Source organism: Haliaeetus albicilla, chromosome 1 (genome assembly GCF_947461875.1).
Source record: "Haliaeetus albicilla chromosome 1, bHalAlb1.1, whole genome shotgun sequence".
Classification (NCBI taxonomy): domain Eukaryota; kingdom Metazoa; phylum Chordata; class Aves; order Accipitriformes; family Accipitridae; genus Haliaeetus; species Haliaeetus albicilla.
This window is the reverse complement of record NC_091483.1, coordinates 6882776-6897083: the sequence shown is the minus strand read 5'-3', so window position 1 is coordinate 6897083 and position 14308 is coordinate 6882776. Positions and strand designations below refer to the sequence as shown.

General features: G+C 41.0%; 1 protein-coding gene across 9 annotated transcripts in view; it reads left to right on the top strand.

Moving 5' to 3' along the window:
* WRN (WRN RecQ like helicase) overlaps nt 1–14308 on the top strand; it is a 48541-nt gene that overhangs the window by 13316 nt on the left and 20917 nt on the right. For 8 of the 9 annotated variants that reach the window (XM_069772635.1, XM_069772469.1, XM_069772254.1 and 5 more), the window contains 13 exons: nt 451–559; nt 1139–1550; nt 2231–2311; nt 3537–3681; nt 4916–4991; nt 6373–6440; nt 6815–6923; nt 8616–8684; nt 9230–9312; nt 10445–10551; nt 11302–11489; nt 12434–12611; nt 13200–13381. In XM_069772635.1, the coding sequence (XP_069628736.1) occupies nt 451–559; nt 1139–1550; nt 2231–2311; nt 3537–3681; nt 4916–4991; nt 6373–6440; nt 6815–6923; nt 8616–8684; nt 9230–9312; nt 10445–10551; nt 11302–11489; nt 12434–12611; nt 13200–13381 (1807 nt within the window). The remainder of the gene's footprint in view (nt 1–450; nt 560–1138; nt 1551–2230; nt 2312–3536; nt 3682–4915; nt 4992–6372; nt 6441–6814; nt 6924–8615; nt 8685–9229; nt 9313–10444; nt 10552–11301; nt 11490–12433; nt 12612–13199; nt 13382–14308) is intronic. The other variant, XM_069772186.1, reaches the window with a different exon arrangement.

Here is a 14308-nt window from a genome sequence, read left to right as displayed (position 1 = left end):
CATGTAGTTTATGGTTGGAAAAGAGGAAGTTTTTTTTGCTTTTGTACTGGCTGAATTTTACTTTTCTATCAAAGACAGAAGTGGCAGTACTATCCCCTTAATATGTGGTGCAACTTTTCAGCTTTGGTTTAGGCAGCATATCTGTGTTAACAGCTCTTTTCTGCAAGCTGGAGGGCATACTGGGGAAGGATGACTTTGTAATGGTCCTGTTCTGTGTTCTTTTTCCCCGAGCATGCGTAATGGGCCACTGGAAGAGATGCAGTGCTGAAGTACATGAAAGTTTAGCCTGATTCCATGTACTTGGGTTTTTGGTTGTTTTTTTAAGCACTGGAAAAGGCTGTCTTATCAGCTGTATATCTTGTAGAAATACAGTTACTTGGATGGAACTTATTTGCATATAGAAGTTAGACCTCAGTTAATGTGAAATAACTGTGATGGCACTTCTTACAGATGACATGTCAGAGGTTGTGAAGGAGCGCTTGACTTCACTGGCTGAAGAGATAACGGACCTGGCTTCTCGCATCCCTGACTCTTCTGAACAACTTGCAAATTTGCAGAGGTTAGGTTTTTGCCAGCCTGTCTCTACTTTACCCCTAAGATCGGTGTTTTGCTCTTGATCCACAAGGTCCCATGCAAAAAAATCTGTGTGTTAACAGCTGTCTCTGTTACCTGTGAGTCCTTTTCCAAGAAAAGAAAGCACAGTATGCTTGATGGGGAAATACTGTCTTTATATGTAGGAACTTAAGTTTTCACTGGTCTAATTGCAATGGGTTTGACAGTGAACTCTGCTGAATCTTTTTCTTCTTGCCAAAATGCACAGCAATACCTTCTTTTATAAATATTCGGGACTGTTGCATGACTACTAGAAGTCTGGAGACTTGATACCAGCATGGGGGCAATAGCATAAACAGTGTTTTTGGAGAGTCTTTATAGGTTTTCTTCAGTGTAAAGAAGTTTAATTTTCTTCTCACAGAAGTGGAATGCCAATTGCATGGGAGTGATCAGCCTTTATACGTGAAGTTTTGAACAAACTCTCTCTGGAAAAACAGACTACTTCAGAATCCTTAGTTTTACTTGTGGCTAAGATGTGCGTAGTAACTGCCTTTATCATTTTGGTTTGACTTGTTTTACCTTCTAGGGCTGCAGAAATACTAGCTGACATATCAGAGAATGTAAACGCCTTAAGCACGCTGTTTTGTTCAGCTTCCCCTCCTGTACTGGAGAGGAGCTGTGGTGCAACTCCAACAAATCTTGAAGCAGAGTCAGCAAACGTTGAAGCACAAAAAGTTGAAATGCCTGAATTTGCTAAACAACTTGAAGGCGACTTCAATATCTGCTCTGATGCTACACTAGCTGGCTTGTGGGAGGGAGATATTAATGAAGAAGAGGCAGGGAGAGGTAACACTGTTGTGGAAGATGGGGCTGCAGCAGCCAGCTCTAAGGACAAAGCAGATGGAGATGACTTCATGTCACTAGATATTACTGAGCAAGAACTTCAAATCTTGGAATGTCAGGCTGCAAAAGAATTGGTCGACGAAGCTACACCTGAGGTAATAAGAAAAGCCCTTATTAATCATGGACACTCAGCAGAGGAAATGATCTCATCCTTAATTTTTCCCAAGACTTTAAAAAATTCTGTTCCTGAGAGAATATGAAGGTGGGCTGGAAGAGGGGCTCAGAGTCTGGAGGGTATTTGTGGAGATAGTCAAGCCCTGAGATGCTCTTCAGTCATGTGATTGGAAGGATTAGTACTGAATACAGAAGCTCTAGATAGTCTGATTAGTTTTCCTTTTTCAGTTGCTAATATGTTATCAAAGAACTTCTTGCAGTATGGGGACAGATTCTGTACCTCAGCATCTCTTACTTGGTCATGAATAAAAAGCAGTTCTTTTTCTAAGGGTTCTGTAAATAGCAGTCCTTCTAGTGACTGCTGAATGTGGATTGATGCCTCTTAAATCTGGTTATAATTTCCTTATGTTCTGAGTGTTTGACACATCTGGTGATATTACTGGTTTTGTCTCTTACTACAGGGCCTTGTTATGTTCCAATATTTCTTTCAGATATTTTTTTAATGGGCAGGCTTCAGAGCTGAATGTTGAGGTTAGTTATTTTTGGTAAAAAGTAAAGGCATACAGAGAAATGATTTATAGTATGTACAGAAGGTTGAAAAGTTGTGGGTAAAATAGAAATAACTTTGCTGATAAAAAGAAAATTTTTTTTTTCTCCTTAGGAGGCATGCTCCACAGACAATGAACAAAATATTTCCTGTGTCATTGAAAGTGATGAAGAACTGGAAATGGAGATGCTTAAAGTGAGTGCCTCGGGGTTTTGTTTTTTAACTTTCTTCTGTAATGATGATGCTCTTGGGTCACAGTAGAGTGTCATGTGGTTGAGGGGAAGGAATATGAAGCAAAACAGTGTTGCTTACAGAAGGTGGACAGAAGACAGATGAATGTGTGGATACCTAAAGAATTCAGTTTACTAGTGTTAGACTTCAATATCGCTTGCATCTTGCCACATCTTTACTATACCAGCTTGGACTTGATCTACTCACTTAGTGCATTTGTGTAGATTATCATTGATCTGCTCCAAGCGTCATGCATTCAAACTCTTGTCCAGGGGGTTGAGCTGACAGGGCAGTTTGTGTGCTGCAGGTGCTGCTAACCTGGGCTGTAGGTGAAACTGCTCTGTAGCCATATTTTGCAGACCTCTTTTAAAGTGTTTCTACTGGTTTAACTTTAATTTCCTGAAATGAAGATTTAGACGTTGGGTCTTATTTTTCTTTACCCTGGCTTTTTTCCTGATCCCCCAGAGAGTGCTGTATGTATTTCAAGTCAAATGACTGAACGCTTCCACCAGAGCAGTCACAAGTGTTCCTGTGCTTGTACAGATGTGAAGGTTAAGTGTGTTGGTTTCAGCTAAGTAGGAAGCAAGACTTAAAGGTCTGGGGAAAAAAAGTTGAATTTTCTTCTAGGAAGGGACCAGGTCTCTCCTGGATTGTTCTCAGTGCTGCATGTCAATCTCCTATAAATGCAGTTCTGGTCAGAAAAGCTAACTTGAGTAGAAGGGGTTCAGTTAGTGTTCCTCCAAGTACCATGTTTCGGAAACAATGAGTGTAGCATGACATTGGGATCCCATCGTTTCTCTTTCTGGTTTTTGTGACTCGTCTCCTAAGTCACTTCTCAGTGAAACTTGTGCCTTCATCTAGTTGAAAGTCAAAAAAAAAAAACAAACCCGAAAACCCTGACTGTTGGTTTTATAAAATAACAGATTTTAATGTCTTAAAAATTTCAAAGACCTTTTTGCAAAGAAGAAACAAAAGCCATTGTTTTGGTACCCAGGAAATGGGTCTTGGAATGTGAATGCTACTCACAGTCGTTTGACCACTGTGCTTTTCTTTGTGCTGTGTGCCAATAGGTCTGAGTTTCATGCCATAAGTAGATAAAAACTCATGTGTCCCTTCATCATATTACCTCAGACATGCATTGTATCTACCCTTTCATGCTCCAAAATATCTTTTTCTCCTGATTTCTCAGTCTTTAGAAGACATAGATGATTGCAAAGGAGTTTTAACTGAAGGAGAGTCCAATAAAGCTAGGAAAACTCCTGACACAGAGTTGAACGTTGCATCAGGTGGTGAAGAAGATGAAGGCATTGAGGAAGAAGAGGAGGAATGTTTGGGTATGTTTTGAATCATAGTGCATGATTAATTAAAACAAAGAAACAACCCACTGTCTATAGAAGCAGATGTGGAAGCACAGCGATATTTTGTGCTTGGTTTCTTAAAGCAGAAAGTTAAAGCTCATCTGGGTTTCGAACGGAGTACTTGTCTGTGTGTCAAGATGAAAATTTAAAGGTGTCCTTGCCAAAACATGGTTGACTTCTGCCACGATCAGTAGACGTTATGTATGCTTAATGGGAGTAAAACTGTTCTGGGGATGTGAAGGTCATGCAGAATTGAGGGTGCCTATTCAGAACACAGCAGAGGGGAAAAGGGTACCTCCGGTACGTGCTTTTGTTCTGTTGTCCCACTACTGCTGCTTCGTGGTAGAATTCTTAGGAAATTATGGCTTGGGGGTGATCTTGACCTAATGCTTTGATGGTGGCCCTGTGGAGATGAATGGGGAAAAGAGGCTGAAATGTGAGGTGAAATACACCTTAGCTTGTTTGGAATGTGTGAAAGCTTTCTTCCCTGGTTGTGTAAGTTAGACTGTGGACCTTGTCACTGAAAATAATGACATCAGGCAGGAGAAGAGCCGCTTGCTTCTTCCAAGCAGAACGTGGGCTGCTAGATGGGGACGGATGAGTTGATTGTTTCTTTGTTCAGTTCATCTCTGAACAATAGCCAGACAGGCTGTTACAGGGAATGTGTGCTGGCCCAACAGACAAAAACTAGGTGGAGATGTCATGCTTTCTACTGCTGAATGTTAATTGTAAATTTCAACAGAGATCTTGAATACGTTTCTGTAGTGGTTACAGCAAGATCAGGGTTCCCTTGTGTGTCATTTTTGGACCACGACTTTGTTAGCAACTTGCAGTGTTGGGTCTTGATTAGTGTAACTTCAGTAGGGTCTTTCAAGGCATGCCTAGTAATACATCTCTAGTACCTCGTCTGAACATGTTCCAAATAATGCAGCTATGCGTTACAATACCTATTGCTTTATTATCTCATTAATCAAGCCATATGTTCTTCTCATGCAGGGTCTCCGAGGAGCCTGTTTGCTTTTTTGATCCCTTATTCTAGCCCAAAAATATCTCTAGAGTTTGATACGTCTCTTATCACTGGAGTTGCCCAAATCCTGGGCCCTGGGCATCACTAACCATGAGCAGACTGTTGTCTGTCAAGACAGTGCTTTGTCTTTTTAAAATTTACTCACAGATGATTTTTTTTTTTTTCTTTTCTGTCCCACTAAAGATCCATTGCTGCCAGTACCCAGTGAAAGCCACGTGACATGTCTGAAGACTTATTTTGGGCATTCTTCTTTTAAACCGTAAGTGTATTTACTGTTAAAATGTACACTCTAGGGTTCATTTTCTTTCCCTTCTTTCAACTCAAATGATTTATTTTTTTTTTATTACTACTTATTTTAAAAACCACTAACAAATAGGACCTGTGCTAAATCCCTAGGAAAAGAAAAGCGGCCTTTGCCACAACAAGATGTCAAAATAAATGTTATGGAGTATTAACTACAATGCTCTGCTCTCACAGTAGAGCATGGGCAGAGTATTAACTACAATGCTCTGCTCTCACAGTAGAGCATGGGCAGAGTATTAACTACAATGCTCTGCTCTCACAGTAGAGCATGGGCAGAGTATTAACTACAATGCTCTGCTCTCACAGTAGAGCATGGGCAGAGTATTAACTACAATGCTCTGCTCTCACAGTAGAGCATGGGCAGAGTATTAACTACAATGCTCTGCTCTCACAGTAGAGCATGGGCAGAGTATTAACTACAATGCTCTGCTCTCACAGTAGAGCATGGGCAGAGTATTAACTACAATGCTCTGCTCTCACAGTAGAGCATGGGCAGAGTATTAACTACAATGCTCTGCTCTCACAGTAGAGGATGAGCTTCTTGGCTCTTCTGACGGTATACCTCCTGTAATCGAAGCTTTATTGTATCGGGTCTAGTTCAGGTGTTTTAAACAGCAAGCAACAAACTGCACAAATGTTATTCTCTGTATGATAAACTTCCTTAGTCTGGGTATCCTTTGTTATGTGGCTCTAATTAAGGAGGGACAGGCCTCTATCTAGTGTGGTGTAATCTCAGTGGAGTATGTGGTTATGTACTCGAGCATTGCTGTTACAGTTTTTAAGTTCGATGGGAGTGGGATGAAATCTTCTTGGATGACTGGTGGTGGAATGCTTTCTGTGCAAGACACAGCCTAAGAGCAACACTTGGGGTGGAACTGTTTTACCCAATTAAAATATTTGGTAAACTTTTGGAAATGGGGGCGTGGAGATTTTTTTAATTGACCGCAGTTACGTACACTTGCGAGACCACAAAAGGATGAAAATTGATTGGCAAAATCAAGGTCCTGTTCAGAATCTCTTGTGTTGAAGATAACTAGTTTTCACAGTGTTTCTGGATCAGTTTTTCATGTATGTGAACACAGGGTTTTTTGTGATCTGCTGTGAATGACTGTATCAAATGTTGCTTGCCTTAGTTAGAGATCCCCACTATAACACTGGTGGGACTACCTGCAGTAGTTGGAGTGTTTGAGTGGTTGCACTGTGCAAAGACAACACTCTATATAAGGCAGCCAGAAGTGTTTCTTTAACCTCAAGTTCAACTGAATATGCACTTTCACAGAATTTACATGTTGTGTGTGGTGGCAAAAGTAAGATATTCCCCGTTGTTTAATTTAAAGGGTCCAGTGGAAAGTGATCAATTCTGTTTTAGAAGACAGAAGAGATAATCTTGTTGTCATGGCAACTGGTAAGTTACCTTTACATCCTAAGAAGTGGTGAAAAATCTTTTCCTTTTTGGGGAGAGTAGGGCTCAAACTCAGAGATGGTCCTTGTGGCTCATTTGAACGGGGTGCCCTGACTGAGACTGTGTAAGTCTGAGCCAGCTATGCTGGCTACTTGTTTTTCTGTCCTAGCCTTTGTCACTGACCTTGCTATAGGGAGGGGTATCGAATGGATGCTGACCATATTTATCTTGCATATTTGTTCCTCTATAGCAGAACAAATATCATCCTTTGGCGGGGGAGGAGGGGAGCTCAACAAGGTGTTAGAATTGTCTTATGTAGCTGTATGTTATAGCTGCGTAAAAAGCATGATGTTTGAGTTCTGTCTTTCTTCTTTAAGGCTATGGAAAAAGCTTGTGCTACCAGTTTCCTCCTGTTTACACTGGATGTACAGGAATTGTCATCTGTCCTCTTATCTCCTTGATGGAGGACCAGGTGCTGCAGCTGACGTAAGTAATGCAGTAGTAACAAGCTGCTGCTGTATTGCCTGTGGAAACCCACGGATTCTGCTTGTGGCATTTCTTGGTGTTTAAGGTTGCAGCTTTGTACAGCAAGCTGTTTGTGTGTCAGCTGTAAAGCATATGTTTCTCAAGGAACACATGGAAACTGTGTAAATAGTCTAAGATCACTGGATTTGCCAATTACGTGAACTGTAGGCTGAGTTAGCAAAGGATCTATGCTGGTGGGTGGTTCCTGAAGGTGGATCCTTCTCAAGTATTTCTGGATTCACAGGCCCTTTTTTGTGCAGACCAAACTGATAAGCTTCACAAGCTATTTCAGTCTGTGAGAGTTATGTCAAAATTTGGTAGGGCTTCCTTTGGGTCTGAGAAGTAACATCTGAACAACATAGATCTGGAAGCTGTAGGCCATTCGGATCAAAGTTATGGCACAGACTTTTAAGACAGACAGTGTAGTAGGTCTCCTAACACCTGGTCTCTTCACTTAAAAGGTCTGATGGGGGAACTAGTGGGTGATAGCGAATTGCTCTTACCTGAGCAGTTAGAGGTGTTGTCAAGATAAATCTCTTTGATTTTAATACCTGACAATGCTTTCTCTATGTGTACTTGCTTTCTGTTATGACAGCTATTCACTTCTGACGTTTTTTCCTTTAAGCTGTGGGGATCGTGCTGAGTTGTCTAGTTCGTTCCTGCCTTGTCCAACTTAGAAAGAACAGGTCTTTTGTGAAAGAGAGGATATGAAGTTTTCTGAAGTAAGGAATATAATTATCTGTGGTATTTTCTGCTGCACATCATGACTGTGTGCAGATGAGTGGTTGGAGAGCCTAAGATGGCTCTATAGCAAGCTTCTAGACTGAGTATTAATCAGCAGGGTGTCTGTATGTATTCAGTAGCTTCTTTGGCTTTTATACTGTTTTCTTCAGTGGAAAGGGTTTTTTCACTACCTTCTCAGTGGGTCATTCATTTTGAAGCCTGAGGAGACTGAACTTCTACAACCTAATGCAATTCAGTAATTTGTCTATCAGTCTGGGTGCAGTTCTGCCAAGGACTGAAACACAGAGGAATAAGTGGGGAGAAGCTATTGAAACAAAAGTCTAATAACTTGGTGATTTACGGCGTTTTAAGAGGACAGGGGTTGTGGGGTCTTGAAAGAGGTCAAATATGAAGCGTCTGAGCTGGTAAGCGTAACTATTGTATCTGTCATTAAAAAGCGGCTACCTGATTGAAAATTAGCAGATGCAGCACCAGTAGCTCACAAAAGATTGAAAGGAGAGGCAAAAAATTGCAAGCTAGTGTGGCTTATATCCAAATGTGGTGAACTGCATAAAATAATAGCTAAAGAAAATAAACTTACCATATTTTCTTCTGTTCAATGTTTTATTAGTAAACTTAGTTCTCGTGCAAGGAAAATGGTCTTTATTTCTCCGATTTGTTATTGTGCTAATCAAGTGTGTGTGGTGTGGGGGTCATATGGAGGGAAAGCGGAAGAGCATTTGGGTGGCAGGAATAGCCACTGATCCCTCTTGCTTTTTCAAAAGATTTTTCCCACAAAGATCCTTGGAAGAATGTAGTCTCTGACCGCGCAGCTTGAACTTCCTTTATGAAGAGCTGGCATAGGCTGAAAGCTAAGGCAGAAAGCATTGAGAGTAAATCTGTTCATGACTGTGCTTTTTATTTCTGCAGAATGTCAGAGATTCCAGCTTGCTTGCTTGGTTCAGCTCAGTCAAAAAACGTCAAAGGATGTATCAAAGCGTAAGTCTTAGCTAAGCTTTCTGGGACTGCAGGTTCTGAGAGTTACATTTGAGAGGTGGGATCTCTCCCTGATCTGTCATTGCTGAAACTCTTGATTCTGGTTCAGACCTGGAACCTGGCAGTCAGTGGTATTGCTTGCATTCACCCAGGCTGAGCATGTGGGACGCTATAGCCACCCTCTTGTGCCCTCTGGCTGGGGAGATGGGGCTTGCTGTCTCAGCTTTATGTTGTGATTTATACAGGATTTTACACAGGTATTAGACCTATATTTGACTTAGACCAAGTCATCACAACAGTCTCTTCTTGTTTTAAAGGCTGGTAAATCTCTCTGCTGTTTTACCTTTTGCTGTAATGCTGTGTACTACCTTGCTTTCCTACTGTTCTGGAAAGCTTTCTACGGTCTTCACTTCCTTCCTCTTGTTCCCATCCAGAAGTCTGTACTTGTTCTCGTTTACATCTTCTAGACAATCACGGGGTTTTTTTCACTTGGTTGAGTTGTCTAAGGTTTTTCCTTCTGTGACAGTGTATTTTCTTGATGTTTTCAGGGGTCAGTACAGAGTCATATATATGACTCCAGAGTTTTGTTCGGGGAACTTGGAGTTACTTCAGGATCTTGACCGAACTATTGGTAAGTTGGGGCTAAGGTTGTGGATGAGTTGGCAGGCAGCTAAAATTCATCATTACATTTAAACTTATTTTAATGCTTCAACATTTTTCACCAGTTTCTTACCACTAGTGAGATCAGAGGCTAGTGTAGTGACTGCCAGTAAATGGTGAGAGAAGATTCTGTTATTGATGAAAAAAGGTCATACATGAGTAGTGTCTTTAGCATGGTCTTGACATGGGAATGTTAGACAGGTTCCTGGGAACAGAGGTGCTAAAACACTTATTTCCAAATCACAGGAAGTGCAATGTTTATCACTAAATATTTTAACCTTTGAAGTATTCGAATTTCTCTGATATTTATCAGAAAGTAACAAGGAAATTGTGTTTTGAAACACTGTAGTGCATCTTTAAAATTCTCTTTTCATCAAAGATGATGCAGCTGATGCATCTCTCATTGTAGGGTAAATTCAAGGTACATAAACTCCAAGAATTTATTTATATTTTTTTTTACTAAGGAATTGAGTTTCTAGTGCTATAGGCAGGGAGGACTATCTAGGGAGAAGAGGAGCCATCTGAATTTCTGGAGTTCCGAAAAGCTGTGTGCTTGGCCTCTCTCACACTAGGGTGCTTTGAACATGCGGATTAGAATGTGATAGGTGTACTCAAGTTGAAGGGTTTTTCTGATTTGGAAGACATAAGATTATTTTCCAGAGGTATCTTTAACCCCTCTCCCCTCATATTGTTTTGGACTTCCACTTCTCTTCAGTGCAGACCTGAGACACTCAGGCTTTGTTTTACAATCCAGAAAATAAAACTAACGACATCTGTAATCAGCATTGTGACTATTATTAAGAAAGTCTGGGAAGCAGGGGGTGGAAATAGGTCCTGTCAGAGGTAGCTCAAGATTTTGACCCATTGAGATTTGGAGCTTGGAAAAGGAAGCAGAGACGGTGGTGGGAGAGTCTGTAGGCCATTACAAAAATGGGCTTGGGGAGTTGACACAGCAGAAGGCATTCTAGAAACAAAAATTTAAGGATACTGCTGGTGCCTTCTCAGGAAAGCTTGAAATTGAGCACAATGGGGTGTTTGTATTTTGTCGCTTTGTGTTGGTTTGTCTTGTTAATGTGTCCATGCTGTGGTTTTCTGTCCATCAGGTATTACTCTCATAGCTGTTGATGAAGCTCACTGCATTTCCGAGTGGGGCCATGACTTCAGAAATTCCTTTAGAAGTTTAGGCTCATTAAAGAAGGCTCTGCCATCGGTGAGGTTTTGACATATTTGATATCCAATGTAAGAGAAGGATACTATCTCATTTTATATGATAGTTTGAAATATCAGTCTTTTAATGTTGCTCTTTGGGTGTAGTTACCATGCTGTTTTGGAGTTTATGCAGTCCCTGTCAGTGACTGAGCTTTGTGGGTTTTTTCCAAATGCTTAAATGGAGGATATTCTGAACCTGGACTACCAGAAACTCCTGACAATTAAATTACTTTGGATCCTTATGCTGTAGAAGACAATGTCTGTAAGCTGCTGGTTTAATATTGAGGGATTTTTTTTTTTTTCTTTAACTGGCTGGCTGAGTGGCTCGCAAGAGCGAGCAGCTGTGTTTTCAAGATATTCCTCAAGCATTTATTGCATAAGCTTAAAAACTTAGACCTGAACTTTATATGCTGCTCTTGGAAGTTTTGTCCTATGTTCCCTAAATTTAGCCAACCACATGAGAGAATTACTGTAGACTCGTTGAAGGTCTAACTAAAGAAAGCACACATTCGGAATAAAACCCTATATTTCAGCAGTGCTCTGTCCCTGTCTACTCTCCTGAACAGTGTAGACCAAAACTCTAGGAAGCTAAATATTAACTGTATTTTTCAAATACCTGAGCTGATCCAGTCATCATAAACAGATTTAAGTGCTTGTTTCCACGCTATTTCAGTTTTGACTCATTATTTTTTTGGTTGAAAAAAATGTCAGTGAGAGCTCTTTAGACTTTTTCTTCTACTTCTCATTGCAGGTTCCCATTGTTGCTTTAACCGCAACTGCAAGTCCATCGATTAGAGAAGACATAGTGAGTTGTCTGAACCTGAAAAATCCGCAGGTCACGTGTACTAGTTTTGACAGACCTAACCTGTACTTGGAAGTTGGATTACAAAGTGGAAATATCCTTAGGGATTTGAAGCAGTTCCTTACTAGAAAACAAAGGTAAGGATTTAAGCCTGGTTTTGTTGATCCCTCAGACAGACTTCGGTATTCTGGAGTTTTGGTAGTGTGTACTAAGAATTGTTAGCAGTCTTAAACTCATTTGGTGAGGAGGAGCCTGGGCTTTCTCCATAGTTTGGCTCTGATGTCATGCTAGTCACTTGTTGTGTCATGTCCCATGTTGTTGTGCCCACCCCCCTCACCCAATTTAAAAAAAAAAAAAGGGGGGGGGGGGCTTTTGAGGCAAGGAGCGATGGACTCTCACTCTTTATGGACTCTCACTCTTTGCATGTTGCTAACTTAAGGATCTTTGGAGTCACTTGATCCTCAGAGGACCTGCTGACACTGTAGCAATTTGCATGGTGATGATGGATTGGCTTGTGGGTAACTTTCCAAACAGTACTGTACAAAATGTGTGTGAATCCATTGTAAAGCTGTGGTAAGATTATTTTTTTAATAAAGCTAATTTGAGTAGAATTGCAGTCCTTTTCTGTTAGCAGACCCAGTGGTGTAGCCATTTTGGCCCTGTTCTCCTTGTCGCAAGCTACAATGTATACCCTTACAGCAATATAAATGAACTCGTCATCGCTCATTTGTACCTTGTTACGTAAATGTAGACCTTTTCAAAAGTGACAGCTGTAAAAGCATATTTCCTGATGACTTGAAGGAAATTGGGAGGCCTTATCTTGCTGTTTCTACAGAGACCAAAATCTTCTGTGTTTTGCAAAATAAATTTAAGAGCACCAAATAACTTACAAGCCCATTTTTCCAAAGGGCAGACAATTTGTGTATGAGCAGACTAGTTAAAATCTGTTTCCACTTCTAAATCCCCAAGAAGGTGAACAGCTGGAAAAGCTACGTTGCCTTTTCAACTATGTTCAGTCGGACTTTTTGCAGAAGGGTGACTTCTTCAGTTCTGTGTCTTTACGTGTTGCTATTATTTATAGCAGTCCTGTGTATGAGTTTGAAGGCCCCACTATCATCTACTGTCCTTCAAGAAAGGCCACTGAACAGATTGTGTTTGAATTGATGAAACTCGGTGTGGCCTGTCGTGCATACCATGCTGGTATGGGAATCAAACAAAGGAGAGAGACCCATCACCAGTTCATGAGGGATGAAATTCAGGTATGTAGGAAACTAAGTCCACTTGGTCGTATTTAGAGTGTCTGGTAGAGGAGAGAATTTGGAAATATCAGCATGTGTTTCCCATTTACTCTGTCTCCAGTTCTGGGCAAAGAAACTCCTTGTCTATGACAGTAATAGGGTTCCTGGCTTATGCTTCAAATTCCTAAGGAAGTCTCTTAAAAATTCATAGCATCTGAGGAAAATAGCGGTAGCTGGAACAATATCATCACAAGTTCTGTGAGCTGCTTTCTTCCTCCTGCAGCTAAGCAGGCAAGGAGTTATCCTGGGACTTCTTGTGTCCCTCTTCACAATAGATTTTGTGCCTTTTGTTTGAGAATAACTGCTTGAAAACACCCTAGCACTTGCCATAACGCTTCATCACTCCTACATTTATAATCCAATGCTGATGCTCTGACCAAAATTATACTTAACAGTACTCTGGAAGTAGAGCGTGAGTTTGAAGCCGTTGTAATTCAGGCTGAATTTTGAGTCCATAGCAAAAAGTTGTCACCAAGTGCGTGAGCATTAATCCAGGCATATTCTTGATGTTCATTTCAAAACATTCAGCATGTGGCTTCTGTTTTGTAGTGTGTTGTGGCTACAGTGGCATTCGGAATGGGCATCAATAAAGCAGATATCCGGATGGTTATTCATTACGGTGCCCCTAAGGAAATGGAATCCTATTATCAAGAAATTGGGAGAGCTGGTCGTGACGGGCTTCCTGCTTCTTGTCACATCCTGTGGACTGCGGCAGACTTGTCTCTTAACAGGTAAATGACTGAACACAACTGCTTTGACAGGGATAGCCGAAACATACCAAACGAAAGGAGAGGCAGCATGGGTTTGTTTGAAAATGTGATTAATATTTCAGAATGGTTTCAAGTCATTCGCTGCATACACATAGTACTAAGTATGCTATACTTTTTCTGAAAGATAATCCACAAGTGCACTAATGTTAATGAGTTTGTCCTTGTTCCAGTACTGCTTTCTGAAAATGCTTTGCAAGGCAGGCAGTGATAAAACCTGGTCACTTGCCTTGTAAATCACCTGACCTGTTTTTAGACCCATCTGACCTGGTTTTAGACCCATCATCACCCCTTAAGAGTGCTGATGCTGTAGAATTACTTTTCTCTCTCCACTATCTACATGTCTAAGTGGAGAAATACATATTTTTTTTTCTTCTGGGAGGGGGAGTTGTGGTTGTAGATATCTCCTGTTAACTTTGTATGTAGCTGGAATAGGACCACAAAAATGTCTGAACTCAGTCATTTGAACTTGTGTCAGCAGACTGCCAGACTCTGAAACCATATACTTCCCTGCTCTATTTTCCAGGCAGGCAGAAACTTGCTTTGCTTGTCTTTGAGCTGGAATGGTGTAGCTGTGTTAATGTGGTGCCCAACACCTGCAGTATTGGCTTGTTTGGGATGCCTTGTGGCACAGGGAGTGTGGTGCAGATGGTAGCTCAGGTTTGGCTCATGCAGCAGCTCAGGGCGTGGGCAGAGCGAGTGTTCCATACACCCATCAAGTACTCCCACGCTATTTTCTCAGTTGGATGCTTCCAGTGATTACTATGGAGGATATTAAATTAGGCAACAGGTTGATGTGTCCTAACATGCCACCTCTGAGTTTCTTGGAAGAAGAGTGATGATATCCTAGCATATTGTGTGATCTGGCAGTGGCATTGATGAGAACTTGCC